Source organism: Anolis carolinensis, chromosome 3, assembly GCF_035594765.1.
Source record: "Anolis carolinensis isolate JA03-04 chromosome 3, rAnoCar3.1.pri, whole genome shotgun sequence".
Classification (NCBI taxonomy): domain Eukaryota; kingdom Metazoa; phylum Chordata; class Lepidosauria; order Squamata; family Dactyloidae; genus Anolis; species Anolis carolinensis.
Genome location: NC_085843.1, coordinates 245,231,794 through 245,250,577, shown reverse-complemented (window position 1 = coordinate 245,250,577; position 18,784 = coordinate 245,231,794). Strand labels below are relative to the sequence as shown.

At 37.9% G+C, this 18,784-nt stretch overlaps 3 protein-coding genes across 4 annotated transcripts in view; 1 reads left to right on the top strand and 2 right to left on the bottom strand.

The window, feature by feature from the left end:
* The window catches only part of LOC100557485 (integral membrane protein 2C), a 28,936-nt gene extending 24,858 nt beyond the window's left edge, over positions 1-4,078 (top strand). The window contains exon 6 of the mRNA XM_003218337.4: positions 777-4,078. Coding sequence (XP_003218385.3) covers positions 777-868 — 92 coding nt within the window. The 3' untranslated portion in view covers positions 869-4,078. The remainder of the gene's footprint in view (positions 1-776) is intronic.
* A 1,103-nt stretch (positions 4,079-5,181) lies between these two features.
* Positions 5,182-7,468, bottom strand: LOC103278204 (lysophosphatidic acid receptor 6). Its single transcript, XM_062976542.1, has one exon. The coding sequence runs from the start codon at positions 6,949-6,951 to the stop codon at positions 6,019-6,021; it is 933 nt and encodes a 310-aa protein (XP_062832612.1). The 5' UTR covers positions 6,952-7,468; the 3' UTR covers positions 5,182-6,018.
* A 3,470-nt stretch (positions 7,469-10,938) lies between these two features.
* Positions 10,939-18,512, bottom strand: LOC100567848 (tubulin alpha-3 chain). Of its 2 annotated transcripts, none has more exons than XM_003218307.3 (5): positions 18,358-18,512; positions 15,005-15,227; positions 14,060-14,208; positions 12,943-13,623; positions 10,939-12,076 (listed from the first exon to the last, which is right to left on the bottom strand). In XM_003218307.3, exons 1-5 carry the CDS (start codon positions 18,358-18,360, stop codon positions 11,780-11,782), a joined length of 1,353 nt encoding a protein of 450 aa, XP_003218355.1. In that variant the 5' UTR covers positions 18,361-18,512; the 3' UTR covers positions 10,939-11,779. The 2 variants fall into 2 exon arrangements, with proteins under 2 accessions (XP_003218355.1, XP_062832610.1); XM_062976540.1 differs by lacking the exon at positions 18,358-18,512 and adding an exon at positions 18,040-18,176.
* Between the last annotated feature and the right edge of the window lie 272 nt (positions 18,513-18,784).

Sequence of the window (18,784 nt, the reverse complement as noted above, 5' to 3'; positions counted from 1 at the left end):
GTGTTTTGGCCGACAACTCCCAGAAATCCCAGCCAGTTTAGCAGCTGTTACAATTTCTGGGAGTTGAAGGCCAAAGCATCTGGGGACCCACAGGTTGAGAACCACTGATGTAGGAAATGATAACAAATATCTTAAGGATATATTCCAATTCCAATTTGTTTTGTTTGAGAATAATTTGAAGTTTGAGTAGGACTGGGAAAACTCCAAGGCTTTGGGAAACTTTCCACGTGCCACTTTATGTAATTGCTCCACTGAGGTGAAGGCCTCCCATGGAGTTTATTTATTTATTTATTACAACATTTATATCCCGCCCTTCTCACCCCCAAAGGGGAACTCAGGCTGGCTTACAACCAAATATAAAACTGAGTTGGGGCCTGCTGAACACATGCTGAATCCAAAATCAGTTCTACTCTGTGGATGTGTGATATTACTTATGACTACCATAGTCCTGGCCTAACATTGTGCTCATGTTGTTCCTGCGACCCCAGGCTGGAGGAGGTTCAGATGTGGTATAACTCAGATCCTTTTTTGCCCTTTCTCTTTTCTGCCCGATGGATTGTAGAACCCACTTTGCCAGCCTCTTAGTTAGTAGATAGGTTTTGCATTTTGTTAAACATTACCGGTAGCTGGGCCTTGCATTGCTTTCTGTATTCATACTTATTTCCATATAGCTCTTTTGCTGACTATATCACAACAAAATCTCTTGCTTTTTAAAACTGCTGATGTTGCTCTTAGCTTAATCTGTTGTTTTTTTTTCTTGTTCCTTCCCTATCCAGATATCCATCGACGAGGTGCCCAGAAGTGTCGTCACATCCACCATTTTGCAAATACTTTTGTGGTTGACACAGCAATTTGCCAGAGATTGTGAGGGGTATAACTGCCCATCTCTTAACTTGGCTTCTAAATAACCACATAACCCTTCTTATTCTCTTCTTGAGATATGGAGGCTTATTTTTCTTCTTCTTCTTCCATAGTTTGTGCATTGCTAACTTCTCAGGTCACTCATGATCATTGGATTTTCTGTGTCTTTAAACAGCACTTGCTGTTTATATTCGTACTTAACTGGGCTTAAATTTACTCATTAACCACAAGACATAAATAATAGTATTTCTTTGTTAAAACTAGTGCAGTAATACCTTCTGGAGGATGATCAACTTTGAGATCTATAAGGCTGAAAACAAAAGAGGAAATTAAGCCACAAGAAGAGTATGTAAATGCATTTGGCTTTTCTCAGTGGCATCTAATAATTAGTTCCACTTTTTTGCATGGGAGTTTCCTTCACTATTGAAGCCTTCATAGAAATCCAATGAAATTAGTTCTTTAAAGGAGTGAGAAAGATGCTGTTCAATGAATGATGTCAAATGTCTTTGACTCTAAATGGAACTTTTAGAGGCTGATTTATTCTGCCAAGTAGTAGATGGGGCCTTTATTGTGCTTCTTCATGATTGCGTTGCAACTGACGCAATCCCATGTTGTAAAATATACATAATCTATTATCATGCAGTATTCAGTCAGAATACCTTAATCTCCAGTTGCACTTCCAGTACAAAGTAATAAGCCAAAGAAGACGATCTCTCACATTCTGATTTCCATAAAAGACACTCTGCCTGCATTGGTAGATCAAAGTAATAAGATAATGTGTCTGCTTACTCACTGTTTATCTTTGATGTCCCAAGTGTCTTCCATCCTTAGTCAAATATGTGTTCTCAGACCCTTGTCCAGGAAAGGATTTGGTCACTGGAAAGGCACATTAAAGGAAAAAATAGCTAACACCCCGAATAGATTCAAGTTAAGCTCAGCCTGAAGATTCATTTGAGCAACAGAAAACTTTAAATTATTCAGATTAAGCCCTAAATAAGTGTTCTGTTGAATCTAGATAGTTGTTCCCACTTTTCAGCTAAAGACACATTTTAGGATCTGTTTTCATCAGTGGTGAGGAGCCATGTTATTCAATGTAGTACTCAAGTAATCAGCTGTCAGTTCCTGGAGATAATTGAGTCTTCTATAGGAGACTTTGAGTCTCCTTCAGGAGAGATAAAGCAGGGTATAAATAATAATATTTCTGATGGTAAACATATAAGAAACAAGTGTAGACAGCTGCCACAAATAATAGCATTTGTTCCTGGGCACACAAGGGGTGGGATGCTGGTCTCCTGCATCAGATAACTGAGAAGCACTTGTGTAGTAGCTTCCAAGTCAAGGAGACTCTCAGAGTCTGAGAATGGCAGCATTTCACTCTTCAGGCAGAGATGATGATAGCAATGCAGGGGGCAGATGCAGAGGGGGACAGTGGGGTTGTGCCAGATAAGTGCTGAAAAGTTCCAGCCCATAGATTTATCAGTTGTGACATCCTAGTGATCATCTTTCCATTTATTTAATCATAAAACCCCTTTCTGGTTTTATAGCCATTACAGGAAATACAAACTCGGCTTTAGTAATGATAGGCAATGATTGGGACAACTATATTGCCTACAGATCTTAGTAATAATGATAACCATGTTTCAGCACATAAATGGCTGCTTCATGCCACAGGAAATGTTGTCTAAAACAACCAGATGTACAAATTTTGCAGAATAAATTTTGAACTAGAAAGATTCCCCTCTGATTTTTTTTTGCTAGTGTTTCTTGATGCTTGCAAAACATGTTTATCAGCCATTTTACAAACATATTTGAATATGCTTTTATCTTTGGTGTGTGTGTGTCTCATTGATCTGTTTCCATTTTTAGAAATAACACTGCATTGTTGTCAGCTGTCTCCGTTTCACATATGTCCCTTTGTTGAGTGATGCTTATTGTCAAGGCATGGGGCATCTACGCATTAATAAATGACCCACAGGATCTGCTTGAAAAAGTCCATATGGCATTTGCCTTTCTATGGTGACATTGTTCCTCCATGGAATGATTGATCCTGAGTTGCACTTTGCTTTTCAACCCCATTCTCTTCCCCAGGCAGAGTGAATGGTGGCTTTTCCACCCGATCGATAGCACAGCTTATCAATATTAATAGTAGAGTGCCTCCAATTATTGCCTAGGTGTTGTTAACTTATGCTTTTAAAAGGCAAACAAACCCAACGTCTTTACAATTTAGCAAAACATCACAATTTGCCATGTGGGATTCTATGTAGCCTTATTAAAAGCTATCATATCACAGGGCTCATTGTGTGTAACCATTCTTGATGCTGGATTGTTGTATATTTTCCGGGCTGTATGGCCATGTTCTAGAAGTATTCTCTCCTGACATTTCGCCCACATCTATGGCAGGCATCCTCAGAGGTTGTGAGGTATGAAGAAACTAAGCAAGGAAGCTTCATATATATCTGTGGAAAGTCCTGGGTGAGAGAAGAACTCTTCGTCAGTTGGAGGCCAGTGTGAATGACAAAGAGTTCTCTCACCCAGGACTTTCCACAGATATATATAAACCTTCCTTGCTTAGTTTCTCCATACCTCACAACCTCTGAGGATGCCTGCCGTAGATGTGGGCGAAATGTCAGGAGAGAATACTTCTAGAACATGGCCATAAAGCCCGGAAAACTCACAGCAACCCTGTGATCCCAGCCATGAAAGCCTTCGACAACACATTCTTGACGCTATTTCAATTTTATCAGGTTGCAAACCATTTTCAGCTCTTATTGCTGCATGCATTGTATTTGCTTAAACCAATGTTCAAATTCCTATAAATTTTTTGGAATTTCCCTCCAAAAAACTCAGGAAGTGTAAGGTTATAAAGGAAAAGGAGCATTTTTCATGTTTTGTAGTAACCATTGTATAACTGATAAATGTATGCCTTCCTTTTGTACTGTTTACCTACTTGTCTTCAGGTTGGAAATTTAGTCTTTCCTCATTGGGTTCTCCATGCTTTAAACTGGTAATTACTTTGTTAACATTGTACAAAGCTACAGTCTGAAAGACAAGGCTGTCGTTTCCTGTTGGAACAGACATTAATTTAGAATGTTCAAACACCAGTATTCTGGAGGGCGGTGAAGTAACCACCAAATGCTTTACGTATTTTATCTGGAAAAAAAATCCTACCTTTAAGAAAAATGAATAAGCATAATAAATTATTTTACTTCTGGTTTAAGTTGCCTCTGTATTCACCTGTTGTCCACATGTTCTTTCATGATGCTTGTGGGATTGTGCACAATGAGCATACAACTCTGAAGTTAGTTCCTTAAGAAACATAAATGCTTTGGGCTTGCAAATTTATCTTAGAGCTGTCCTGCTGCCCAATCCATCCCCACGCTGGTCACGAGCATTAGTAATTCTTTTGCATTTGCCTGTGCTTTCTTACTATTTGCATCATTCAGTACCTGACAATTGAGCCTGGTACTACCAGGCATGCCTTTCTGTCACCTTGGCAGCAAACCCTGTTATCATTATGATAAAAATTGAATCCCCTTTTCATCCAGTTCTCTGTCATTTTTTTGTCACACCCTCATTCCCTCCTGGATGCAAATTTAGATACCATACTTTTTAGTCTATTGATAATTGGCATGTTTTAGTTCTTGGATTTACATGTTAATGCGCTTTTGTTCGATATGTTATCTATTCCCCAGTATCTTGCTTTGCTAGATGGGTGTCAATGAAAAAATGCAGATTAAACAATCTGTCAGAAGAATATTCTCCTAAAACAGGGATGAGCAACAGAAAGGTCGTATACATTACCCCCCCCCCCCTCCCCTTCAATGCTTTCTTCTCAGCCTATAATTTTCTCCTATTGCTCCTTGATAGGTTTTAGGATGAAAATGGTGATTTTGAGCAGGGCTGGACAAAGACCAACCCATGGGCCATGTGCAACTTTTAAGGCTCTTTTGGCCCTGCATATTGACCCAATATTCCCACTAGGGAACCCAGGCAAGCTTCACCAGAAGTTACTGTTCTTCCTTTGGAAAAAAATGCTTCTCCCGAACCTGGCAAACTGCCTCATTGGAGATTATAGAGGGTGCTAGATGAATATTTAAGTGCAAAAACATGTTTTCAAAAATAATTGGGGGAGAAGTAATTCAGAGTGTGGGGTAATTTTGCCAAGGTACACTGGGCAGGCAGTACAACCCTTGCCTTCCACAGTTGCCTGCCCCACCATAGAGAAGCAAATGCTGGTTTCTTTCACTCAGTGATTCCATTTTTAAAATAATATTTTCGTTCTATGGGTGCTGGGGGCAAAAAGTTGACTTTGATCTCTTGGGCATTGCTGATCCCCCACTTTTAGACAGAAAATGCATCTGTTTTGTTCGTAGGATATGGGTTTTCCCATCTTTTAAAAATATTTGTTCCACACAAGCTGCTTTTACTCAACTCATGAAGTCCGGGTCTTTGTAATAACATAATAATCTCAAAAAGTTATAACTACACTATACTAAGAGGAAATGGAAACTCATACACCATCATTTTATTTCAGATCCAAACAGGTATAAAGTCCACTATGCTATCTAAACCATATTTGCCTTGAAAAAGAATTGGGTGAACAATAGCAGATGGAGCCTGAATTGACTGTTCTGTCTGCTTTACTGATAAAGTGGATTCAATATTGCTATGGCCAGTTGATTTACATTTACATGACTGAATAATCACTAACACCTAATCCCAAAAAGTTGATAACAGACACCACAGTCAAATGTGAAGCCTCAGAATTTGGTAAAGTTAATATTTTGGACTACAAGATGCAGAGGCCAGTGCATATTTGGCCAATGGATAGGAATTCTGGAAGTTACAGCTCAAAATAATGTTTCCTAAATGCATATGCTAGTTTGATTTCCAGGAAACCTTGAACACTCTGTATCACTTATTGGCCAAGATAAATATGAGTTTTCAATCAATTTAACTGGAACAAGCCCAAACACCTCAAGAGTTTTCCTTCCCTAAGTAAACCCTACAAAATCCATGAGGTCATCATCAGTTGATACGCGATTTGAAGGGGTACACACTGTCTCACACCATACATTAAAAAAGGATATCTTTTTAACAGCTTCTTTGTATTCTCCTACCAGAGGCTGAACAACATGATTGACCAGTCTGAATGACTTAATTCATTGCATTACTCTCGACCGAAGCCAAGTTTACAGACTCCTTAAAGACAAAATAAAAGCAGACTCCATCTAGAAAGCAGTTGAGGTTAGCGCAGGCCAGGGTGATCTGAAGAAATGAGAGTATGGCTTCATGAGGATCATTTAGAATACAATTCATCACAAGATAGTACAATACCAGAGCCAGGTGATAAGGAACAAAGCAGATCAGGAATATAGTGAGGTTTGCGACAATTATTTTCAGTGACTTGCTTTTGATTGTGAAAGGACTGTCTGGCTTTTGGCTCCTCTGCAGACACACCATGATTTGAACAGAACAGAAGATCACAACTATTGTGCTGCTTAGTAAAACTGTCTCCAAAACAACGATCAAGATTATATTTTCCCAAGTAGCTTCAGAAAAGCCATGGAAGCAAACTGGGGGAGTATCCTTGTTATGGAGCTGGAAGGTACATGATGTTCCGGCCCAGACTCCTGCTGAAATAATCACACAAGTTATAGCAGCTTTTCCAGGAGATCTCAAGGTCACAGCTGCAAAGGGGTGCAGGATAGCAATGTATCTATCCACACATATGCACACGGAAATGAGGATACTCCCATACATGTTCACAAAGTATAGGCTTTCCAGGAATGAACAAAAGGTTTGCCCAAGATCCCACTTTTTGCTATCATAGGAAATTATCCTAAAGGGAATGGCAAAGAGTACAAAGAGATCTAAAACCATAAGTGACACCATGTAGATTACAGGCTCCGTTAATTTTCGGATCTTGCGTAAAGCAAACCATATAGCCATTCCGTTGAACAGAACTCCAAGGATAAATGTAGGAATGTATACAATTGTCTGGAAAAGTTCCATGGAAGGTAGAATGGGAAGGTTTATTAGTCTCACTCTTCTTTGGGAGCAGTTGACTCCAGAATTGTTTGTCTCCATCTGTTCAGATTTCTTTTAAAAATGGAAAAAAGCACTGTGAATAATTAGTTCACAAGGAACTGAAAACAAACATTATTGCAGTGACATTGTAGAAATACAATTTGTCTACTTCAAATTCTCAAAAGGATATTTTTCTCAACCCATCTCCTGAAATTTGGCTTTACTGTACACAGAAATTCAACATTTCTTGTAACCTTTTGCTAAATTGTTCATACAAAACAAAACAAAACCACATCCAGCAACAGAATCGCTGGCAATTCAGGAAGAATTGTTGCTTGCTTTTACCATCAAACAGCATACAAAGCGGTGCACAGTAAATGACTTGTGAAAACAGAACAAAAAGGACCCAATTCACTGAAGCAATGAAAGAGCTAGGATATAAATTCTAAAATACATTAAAATAGACAACCTATACAATAAATCACTAAAATAATTATTCAAATTAACATCATACAGTTCACTCTATAAATAAAAATGCAGACACAAACAATTGCAAAAATAGCACATAATTACTTTTAGACGTCTCCAGAAGTGGCACATAGCAAGGAAAGCCTCTTAAAGCTCTCCCCATGTATGCACATTGGCTAAAAAATTCTTAAAAGAGAAACCACATGAGTGGACCTATCCTCTTTGTTATGAACTTTAAAAAATTATTGTATGTACTCATAAGTCTAGAAATTTTGTAAAAAGAAATAGACCAAAACACCAATGTAAACACTATACCTTAATTCTTATCAAAAAGGAACCACCCCCATTTCAAAGTAAAGCGGTGAAAGGCAAGCATAATTGTCTTGGAAGAACCTAAAAGAAGCACCAACACTTCTACTCTCTGCTAATAACAATTTGATTATATTATGACTACAATTGTTTGTTGACTCATATAATGCTTTGGAGTAAGTCAGACCTGGAATAAATGCTCTTTGTAACTACTGGAATTTTCTTCTTTTTGCGGTCACTGGTACTATTCCCCATTTTATTGTGTGTAATTTTAAACCTTGTATAATAGTTGGAGCACTTAGAAAAGTAAAAAACAAAAGGGTAAAATTTCAAAACTGTGGAGTTCTAGCCTCAAAGGACTCTTGTAAAACCACAGATAAGCCCAGTTAGAACTGTGGCTTTGAATGTAATCATCTCACATCTGCATGTAGGTGCATATACCTAAGGAGGAGGAGCCCCTGGTGGCGCAGCGGGTTAAACTGCTGAGCTGCTGAACTAGCTGTCAGTGTTTCAAATTCGGGGAGTGGGGTGAACTCCGGCTGTTAGCCTCAGCTTCTGCCAACCTACCTTGGCCAGCCTTTCAAAACCATGCAAATGTTTCAGATTAATAGGTACAGCTCCAGCAGGAAGGTGACGTTGCACTATGTAATCATGCCAGCCACATGACCTTGGGAGCATCGATGGACTTCAGGTCTTTGGTTTAGAAATAGAGATGAGCACCACACCCGAGTCGGACACACCTGGACTTGATATTGGGGGAAACTTTTACCTTTACTATACCGAAGGAGGGATAAAATATAATAAAAGCACTAGATCCTTTCTGATCCTGGAAGCGAAGCAAGGTCAGGTTTGCTTAGGACCTTAGTAGATCAACAAGGTCAACAACCAGGTGCTGAAGGCTCAATTTCAGAGGGAGTAAATGGCAGATCCACCTCCGAGCATTTGTTGTTTAAGAACACCCTATGAATTTCAGAAAGTTTCTATAAGCTGACAGAATTGAAGGCACATACTAGTGACATCCGGCAGGCTCCATCCCTTTTGAGTTTTAGAAAGAAAGTGAAGACCTGGCTATGCGAGCAAGCATTCAAAGAATAAGTTTTGTTGGCTTTGACTCGGTCTGGACTAAGGTTTATGTACAATGTTTTGTGGATGAATGGCTCAAGTATTCTGTATTATTTTAAATCTGTATTTAATTGCTTATGTTTTATTCTTTTGTATTGTTGTGTATTGGCATTGAATTCTGCCAGTTTTGTAAGCCGCCCTGAGTCCCTTCGGGTGAGAAGAGCGGGATAGAAATAATGGAAATAATAAATACTCCTAAAGAAACACAGCATTGCAACCAATGCTCCTGATCTAGATGTTACATTCACAAGAACCCCTGCCTGTTACAGACATCCCTGAATGGGTCTTTTTCTTCCTCTCTTCTGCCCATCAGTACTTCCATACCGATATGCCACATACGCACTTCCCAAGTGTGGACTTTCCTATCTAGTAGCCCACCTCATGAAGTCTCTTTGTTGGATGAAAGCACATATTAGTGAGGCTGGAGATAAAAAATATTTATAGTAGGCCAATATACACATTAAAAGTGGCAGATATGTGAGATATAGTACTAGTTTAAATCATCTTACCTCAAAACTGCTCTCTGTAGAAACAGTCTATGTTCTTGGACAGCATGTGTAGAACAGTAGATCCTTCTTTATAAAGCCCTTGGTGCCTGTCAGAGCAGGTTAAACATTGCACCTGTCATGCAAACACTAACGTTCTCCGATTAATCAAGTTGTGCACCACTTAATTAGCTCTGTGCCTTTATTTGCAATAAGCTGCGGCTCTGCTCTAGTTAATATTCTCCACATGACACATCCCAATCATTATTTTCATGACGGAGTTCTCCATACTAACCCCCCCCCCCCCAACACAACGTGGTATAACTGGTCTTGAAAGCAGAGTATTGTTTGGTGTGCTTTACTTGCTCCATTACAAAGTGCGTGACAAGCTTGAACTTGGAAAATATGCTTTTAAAAAAACCTGAGAACTTTGCTGTAGCAATCCAACATGTAACTTGACAATATTATATTGCAGAGGCCTAGAACAATTCTGCATAGTTTGTGGAAAATAATTTAAAGAACTATTGGGAAAGTAGTTGCATGTAATTCCTCTTTTCACATCAGAGATCCCTTAGTAGATGCTCAACCTTGTTTTGTCCGTGATCCGTTCAGGTAATTTGAGCTCCATTATTTTTCGCTTTCTCTTCCCTTGATATGCTGTTGCTACTGTAGGGGTGCTGCATTTATTTTCTTTCTCTCCATGTGTATTTATATTTGCTGTGGAAGATCTACATTGTACACTGGCTACATAAATCATTTGGAAAAAAACCCCTCTAAACGGCTTTACCAATTTCCCCAAAAAGCCACAAGTCATGTGAAGAAATTTAAACGTGGCCACCTTCCATGATAAAATTCTCAGGTAATGGGCACATTTATGGAACTAAAGGCTGATGTATTTGATGCAATCACCTGTAATATTTGTCCCCCACCCCACCCCCCACGAAGATCTTGTTGCAGAAACCCAACTAAAATGTAATCATGAACTTTACTTCTAAATGGAAAACCAACTTCGTTGAGTAATGTTTAGTTACTTATGAAACACTTCATGGGGAAGTGGTATATGACTCATTTTTTCCTCTGAAGGTACAAGAGGGCCATGCTAGGACATCAAATATATTCTGAATATTCATAAGGAAAAAAAATCAGCATGTAAAAATATTTCCAATGAGTATTATGGACAATTTTAATTGACTCTCCCACATACGTACAAGCCTTCTAAAAACATAATTACTCCAAATTATTCTATGTAGAGAAAAATCAGCTTTTCTTGTTTCCTTACTATGTAAAAAGGCATCAGGAACTGCACCTAGTATTAAGTTCCTGGATAGTTAGAATACACCATCTTGTGGCCAGTAAGCATTTTACTTTATGCCATAGCAATGAAAGTTTATTTCCAATTTTACCGGTATTTCCGAGATTTTAGGCAGACATCAAGTTTATATACCATTGCTGGAAAGATGTACTTTTGTGTCTAAGTAGTTCAAAGAGGGAAGACATGAAGAGCTACTGTCCACACTAATCACTGAATGAAAACTAAGCATAATTATAGTAATCATTTCTTAATGATATATACTGCTCACTGTGCAGATGCTGGCCGTATAAATTGCATGTATCCTTTTAGATGTTCATGAATGACAGAAAATGACAAATAAAACTGCAGTACTGTATTTTGTATTAACACGCATTTTAATTAAAGCAATTAGATTTACAAATTCTTGAAGATATGCATGGACATTACCTATATTATATCAGTGAAAAAAAAATTAAATGTTATGTCCTGTGGATAGAAAATTCTTCTCTATCCACAGGAAACTAGTTTACGTGTTTTGTTTTAATGCACTTGAACTAGATACTTAAAATTGCTATTATCATGATCTCCATTCTGCTCAAACAGTACTGGGAGTCTTGGGTTTAATATAATAATCACTGACAACCAAATGCACAAAATATTCCCTGTGAAAAGCTATCGATCTTTATTGGACCCAAGTCTTGATATGCTCAATATGGTTTAATTCCAAATGAACAAATACAAAATTGCAAGACATGTTCACAATCCTGTCTTCTGGAGTTAAAACATACTGAATAGTGTTGATTTTCTTTCAAATAAAGATCTATAACCTTGCATTTTAGACATAACTATTTTTATCTAGTTCAAGATTACATGCATTCATGAAAAAAGCTGACAATCCAAAATGATGGGGTTACATATTTTTCCTAAATATTCAATTTTTCTTGAAATTCTCATTATTTTAATGGGTAGGCAATGCATATACTTTATATGCCTTATTTTTTAATAATATTTCAGGTATTCTTTCAATCGACTCTTAAAATAGTCTGGATAAGAGTCTATTATATAAAACTACTGATGAAACAAGCTATGAGACATAACTGAAAATCTATTTGAAACTATTAAATGAAACTTGCTAAAACTTTTAAATTTTTATTTGAAACTGAACGAGAATATGAAAATACTCTAAAATGTTGATTATTTGAAGATACATCTTTTAATACTCCTCTCCTTCTTCAGCCTCAGCTTCCACAGAATCAACACCCACTTCTTCATAATCTTTTTCAAGGGCAGCTAGATCTTCACGAGCTTCTGAAAATTCTCCTTCTTCCATTCCTTCCCCAACATACCAATGCACAAAAGCTCGCTTAGCATACATCAGGTCAAACTTATGGTCAAGACGAGCCCAAGCTTCTGCAATGGCAGTTGTATTACTCAGCATGCAGACAGCACGCTGCACCTTGGCCAAGTCTCCACCTGGCACTACAGTTGGTGGCTGGTAGTTTATGCCTACCTAGGAGGGAAAAAAGTACACAGAATTAAGCTTTCCTACTATATAATGCTCCACTACCCAAGATAACTTCATTCATACCTCAAAGAACTCATCATTAAGGTGCTGTGTATATCTTATCCCTATTTCTCAGGGGAAACAGGACTGCTCTGTAAAGAGAACATAGCCATGGAACCTGAGTAGCTTTAATAGCTTTAACTATGACTGGGGATGGGATCTATTATCTAACATGTCTGTAGTTATTAAAAATGTTCAAGCGATTTTACCACTATTTGCACATTTCTAATAACAATAATCAGTAGAGCATAATAGACATTTTGCTTCTAATTCTGAATATAAACTGAAATCTCTATTTTATAAAGTTCACTTGGTGATTTCAAGCAACTTAATGGTTTCTGTCTGACCAGACGACTGTGATAGCATCATTATAAATACTTGAAATGTAATTAAGTTGTTTCTAAGTGTATTTTTAAAATCCCAAGGCCACTAGTAAGGGCATTAAAGTGGTTTGGAAAGAGATTTAATCTGAGGAATAAACGCAAATAATAAAATACAAGAAGTTTGTATCAAAGTTGTTTTCAAAAGCAACCTATTCGTTTAGTCATTTGAAACACTGAGATTGGCTATTTTTTATACTTCATAAGGAACCCCTTTATGTTATTTAACTTCAATTGTAGTCACATAAACCAAGCACATTCATTTCCAAGGTATGTTATTAAAAATAAGATGGTTGAACTAAACAGCACAATTACTTGTTTTGAATGTTTTAGCTAATATAACCTGACAGGAGAATGCAGAGCAAAAATTATTATCAGCATAGCTATGAAGATAGTGTTGATATTTACTACAAAAAAACAACATACTCATACCTTGAACCCAGTTGGGCACCAATCCACAAACTGAATGGTACGCTTTGTTTTGATAGTTGCAATAGCAGCATTAACATCTTTTGGGACAACATCACCTCTATACAGCATACAGCAGGCCATGTATTTACCATGACGAGGGTCACACTTTACCATCTGATTAGCTGGTTCAAAACAGGCATTGGTGATTTCAGCCACAGACAACTGCTCATGGTACGCTTTTTCAGCTGAAATAACAGGTGCATATGTTGCCAGAGGGAAATGGATTCGGGGATACGGGACAAGATTTGTCTGAAATTCTGTCAGATCTACATTCAGAGCCCCGTCAAAACGAAGTGAGGCTGTGATGGAAGAAACAATCTGACCGATGAGGCGATTTAGATTTGTGTAGGTAGGACGTTCAATGTCAAGATTGCGTCGACAAATATCATAAATAGCTTCATTATCCACCATGAATGCACAGTCAGAATGCTCCAGTGTTGTGTGTGTAGTAAGGATAGAATTATAAGGCTCCACCACAGCAGTAGACACTTGTGGAGCTGGGTAAATTGCAAACTCCAACTTGGACTTTTTGCCATAGTCAACTGAGAGTCTTTCCATAAGCAGCGATGCAAATCCAGAACCAGTACCTCCTCCAAAACTATGAAAAATTAGAAAACCCTGGAGACCTGTGCATAGATCAGCCTAGAAAAAAGACAAGCAAAATTGTAGTTTTGCAATTGTGTAGGCATAAAGTACACAATTATAAATTATATTTAGTACACTGCCTTAATAATAGTAACCAGTATCAGATAGTTCACCTATGGATACCTTTAACCCTCAATCCTTGTTAAGATTATCACTACAAATGAAGACTTGTTTAGAAATGAGATGGGTATATTCTAATGAAATTTTAATGCTATGTTTAAATATTATTGTCTTTAAAACAGCCATCCATTCAAGGGAAAAATGGAAAGCCAATTTGCGATTGATAAACAAAAATCCCTTCAAGGGTAACCAAGAAACTAGCTCCCCCCATCACTGCTTTCTGAAAATACTGAGATACTTTTTCATTTTTACATTAACATAAAGATGTGTATCTTCAGACATGCATTAATTCCAATCTTAATATTAAACTCACCAACTTGCGAATGCGATCCAGCACTAGATCAACAATCTCTTTTCCTATGGTATAATGCCCTCTGGCATAATTGTTAGCAGCATCTTCTTTTCCAGTAATAAGTTGCTCGGGGTGAAATAGCTGCCTGTAAGTGCCTGTACGCACCTCATCTGCAATATTTAAAAAATGAATAATCAGCAACAAAAATTTTACTGAATTGTAGCTGTTCTAATCTTGTTAATTTATAATTTTTCCATCCAATATATATATTTTCTTGAATTTCAATTTGAACAATATTATTTTATTTTCCTTATCCCTGTTATGAGCTAATACATTTTAATCACCAAATAGTATTATTGCATTTAGAGTTTTATGTAACAAAGATTGCAAATTCTCAGGTAAAGTCTCAGTTCCATTGCAAAAACTTTAATAAAACTAGTTTTATTTTACATGTTTTCTGCAAACTCTACTAATTTTAGAAGAACTAGCAGTTTTTCTATAATTGCTAGTAAATCCTTAAAAAAAAAAGACCCATTATCAAATCACTTCTGGTAGATGATTTCAAAGGAAAAGATCTGTTTTGAACATTCAAAAGAAAATATGGCCCAGAAAAAACTATTTCAGATTAACTCAAAAATATTTTTTGTTAATTGCTTCTGCATTAGGAAGAAGCAGTTTCCTTGATATGGAATACACTACAATACAGGAGGGTAGTGGATATCTAAAAATCTACTCAAATAACCCTTGTTTTCAAGTAAGCATTATTGCTTGTTAGACAAGACTTGTCTAAATAACACTAATGAACTCACAATGCTTTTGAAAGGTATCAATAGACAACATAAATTACATTGCGAAGTTCTTAGATGAACCCATCCTATATATAGTGTCCAAAATATTATACTTATTCCTAACAAAGCAGAAAATGTACTTTAATTTGAATGCATAGTTTAACACTCATATACATACCAACCACAGTTGGTTCGAGGTCCACAAAGACAGCCCTGGGCACATGTTTACCAGCTCCTGTTTCACTAAAGAAAGTATTAAAGGAATCATCACCGCCTCCTATGGTTTTGTCACTTGGCATCTGGCCATCAGGTTGGATTCCATGCTCAAGGCAATACAATTCCCAACAGGCATTACCAATCTGAACTCCAGCCTGTCCAACATGGATAGAGATGCATTCACGCTGTTTTTTAAAAAGAGAAAATTCAAGACATTTTAAAACATCTCTTTTCAAGACAGATTAATGCCTTTACTTCCAGTTTTCTGTACCAATCAATCTTTTAAAAACAAGTAATTTTTATATCCCGCTTTTACTTTTAAAATACACTCAAAAGCAGCTAACAATGTTAAAAAATAAAACAAAAATGTAAAATTTAAAACCAAAAATACATAAACATTGAAATTGAATTAAACATAGGCATATTAAAAAGTTAAAACCATTAAATCTTTAAAATATATAAATAACAATCAGAACCCTGTCTCCATTTTAAAAATGTTCTTTAAAATCCTGCCTGAAAAGGTTTTAGCCTGCTGCTTGAAGAACAAGTTACTACAAATATGCATACAGTAGCTAGCTACGTATTTAATATAATATTCTTTTTAGATTGTTAGTTGCTTCTCACTTTTCTAAAGAACTGTATCTCCTAACACATTTTTAAAGAGTTTACAGCTATAAAATGTCACTAATGATACTTTGAGAACTGTTCAACATTCCTGAAAAGGAACATGACACCCACTTTCATTACAATCTAAGCACCTAAAGACAGGTTTGTGTACCTCATATCTGGAATTCAATATTGGTCTGGACTAGGATAATGGATTACATGATTTTAATTGTTGAAATTTTTTCAGCAGGTGTTTTAATGTGTATGTTTTATTTACTGGATATGTGTTGTTTGGCCAAGTTGTGCCTTTATGTGCGCTGCTCTGGGTCCCCTTGAGAGTGAGATGAGCACGATATAAATATGGCAAATAAATAAAATAAAAGAGCCTAGTCTCCAATCACGGCATTACCTGACTTTGTGTAGCATGCGTCTGTTTAGCCTATTTCTCTGGTTTTGAATATTCTGTAAATTCCTGTGTGTTATCCACTTAACAGCTGCGGGTCCATGAACCGTAATAAGGCATGCATATATATATATATATATCCCCTAAAATATTCTAAAAATGTTCAGTTGGCAAAAATAGTGATAACTTTGCTTTCTGATAGCTCAGCATACTTTAAATACTAAAAAAGTTATTTAAAATATTGTGTGTACAAGCGATATTTGAAGCACAAATGAATTCTGTATTTAAACTTGGTTTTAACTTCCCAGATAACTGGAAAGGCTCAATGTTATGGAATCATGGGAGTTGTAGTTTGGCAAGGCACCATTCCTATTTGGCAAAGTAAAGCTCCTGTAAAACTAGAACTTCCGGGATTCCAGTTTTGAGCTGCAGCAGCTAAACTGGTGTCAAATTTCATTAATTCTTTGGTGTATATTCAAATAGAGGGATTCCAAAATTATTATTGTATTTATACTCCACTTTATCATTTCTTTATTCAAACTGGTCTTATATTTGTTCACTGAAGAAAACATTTGAAATGGTCACAGATCTCTATCTTTTGCTGGCAATTCTGCAGCAAATAGATTTCATCATAATAGAGAAGACATTACAAAGATCAAATTTTAAGAAATTTCATAAAAAATGCAACCTCTTTTTAAATTCTAAATCACAATGCCTGAATCCATAGAAAACCATTGCTAAATTTTTCCGAGATTAGTGTACTTGACTGCAAATATCACATTTTTCTGATGAAATATATTTTTATTGTGCATTTGCATTATCTGATTGAAAATATAATCTGGATCATAATTATAATACTCTTAAATGAAATTATGTTATGTATTTCATGTTTATGTTTCAATTCTAATACCTAATAAAGTCTCAGAACCTTTTATAGGCATTTCCCATTAATCTGGTTTCATTGGGCCAGTTATTTCACTGCACCTTGGGTGTATGAGACAGACAGCTTATTCCATGCTGCTCCCAAAAAGGGAATTATTATACAGGACGGAGGGCTATGATAAGGCCAGGAGGCAGTAAACCACAAAACCTCAGCCTAGAGCAGGCCTGCACAACATGTGTCCCAAGGGGGACCCATCTGGTCCCAGGTTTTTCGGATAAGGAATACTCAAATAATTTCTGTATATATTTCAGATTTCAATATTAATGTCAAAAATACAAAGTATGATTTTACATAGGATTTGTGCTTCATTAGAACAGTAAAGACAAATATCACTAAGGTGAAATAAACATTAAATATTAATTAACCAAAAAAAAATGAAATAAGGTGTAAACACTAAGCGAATCTGGGAATCTGCTATTGTAACACAGCCAAAGAAGTGGTTTAAAACCAGTATAAAAAAACATTAGGACTAGGTACATTCCAGTCTACTTGGAACACACAAACTCATTCAAGAAGTGTTTAAGAACTGGTCCGAGAGTCCAGAAGAGTCCTGACACGACACCCCACATTACCAGCCCTATATTCTATTTATCCATTATGATCTTCCCTCCCTTTTATGCATTTAGAAGAGCCCTAGGAGCGTATACAATTTCTGCTGCTGTGATTACCCTCTTCTTCTGGGTGCATCTACGATGTAGAATAAATGCAATTTGACAGCACTTTAACTGTCTGGTTCAAAGCTATGGCATTCTGGGAGTCGTAGTTTTACACGGTCCTGCCAAAGAATGCGGGTGCTTCACCAAACGACAACCCTCAAGATTCCATAGCCTTGAAGCAGAGCCAGTTAAAGTGCTGTCAAACTGCTTCAACTTCACGATGTAAACCAAGCCAACTTGGGCCCTCCAGGTGTTTTGGACTCCAGCTCCCACCATTCCTAACGGCCTCAGGCCCCTTCCTTTTCCTTCTCAGCCGCAGTCCAAAACACTTGATGCGCCCATGTTTGCCCAGGCCTATTGTAGACGCAGCCTGCGTTTCCCGCCCGTACCATGGCGAGCCTGAGGCGATTTCAAAGCAGCGCGTTCCAACAGACGCGAGACCAACCGTCGCCCTCCGCGTTTTTCCCGCCTTGCGGGGAAAGAGGGAGGGTACGCGGCAGCTTCCTATTGGCTGTGGCGGCCGGCTGTTTTCCCAAGCGCGTGGCGCGAGAGAGCGCTCCGCATGAGGCGGCGCCTCACGTCCGAGAAGGCCCTCCTTCGTCCTTGCCCAGCCAAGCCTCGCCTGCCATTCGGAGGTTTCGAGCCCCGTCCTCCCTTCCCAACTGTGCCCCGCGGGAACCTGAACCGAACGAGTCCCCTCCCCGCACCATGGTGTCTCGCGAAGACGGCGACTGTCACGTTCCCTGCTCGCGCCTCCTGCGTCCAACCTCAACCGAAAGTGGCGTCGAATGACGACCGTTAGGGCCAACTGCCTGTCACGCGCGCCTTTGGCCCGACCGCTCGCGTTCTATTGGCTGGGGCTGCTGAAAGGCTGCGTGTTGATTGGTCGAACCCGTTCTCCCTCTCTTTTTTTTAACCCCACCAAAAATGGCGGCAGTCTCTCCTGAGCAAAAAATTGGGGGGGGGGGGGGGCATGAAGGAGGTTTGGAAAGCTCTAAGGGCCTATCCACACAGCCATATAAACCAGAATATCAAGGCAGAAAATCCCACCATATCTGAAATGGCTTATCTGGGGCCTCTTCCCCTTTGAAATGGAATATATGGCAGTGTGGACTCAGATAACCCAGTTCAAAG

Bases quoted from the DNA above. Each gene is read 5' to 3' on its own strand.
- LOC100567848 (XM_003218307.3), bottom strand. The intron at 14,209-15,004 runs GTATGTATATGA...TAAATATTGCAG, and splicing joins CCTCGAACCAACTGTGGTTG to ATGAGGTGCGTACAGGCACT. The intron at 13,624-14,059 runs GTGAGTTTAATA...TCTTTTTTCTAG, and splicing joins TGGATCGCATTCGCAAGTTG to GCTGATCTATGCACAGGTCT.
- LOC103278204 (XM_062976542.1), bottom strand. From the start codon at position 6,951: ATGGAGACAAACAATTCTGGAGTCAACTGCTCCCAAAGAAGAGTGAGA.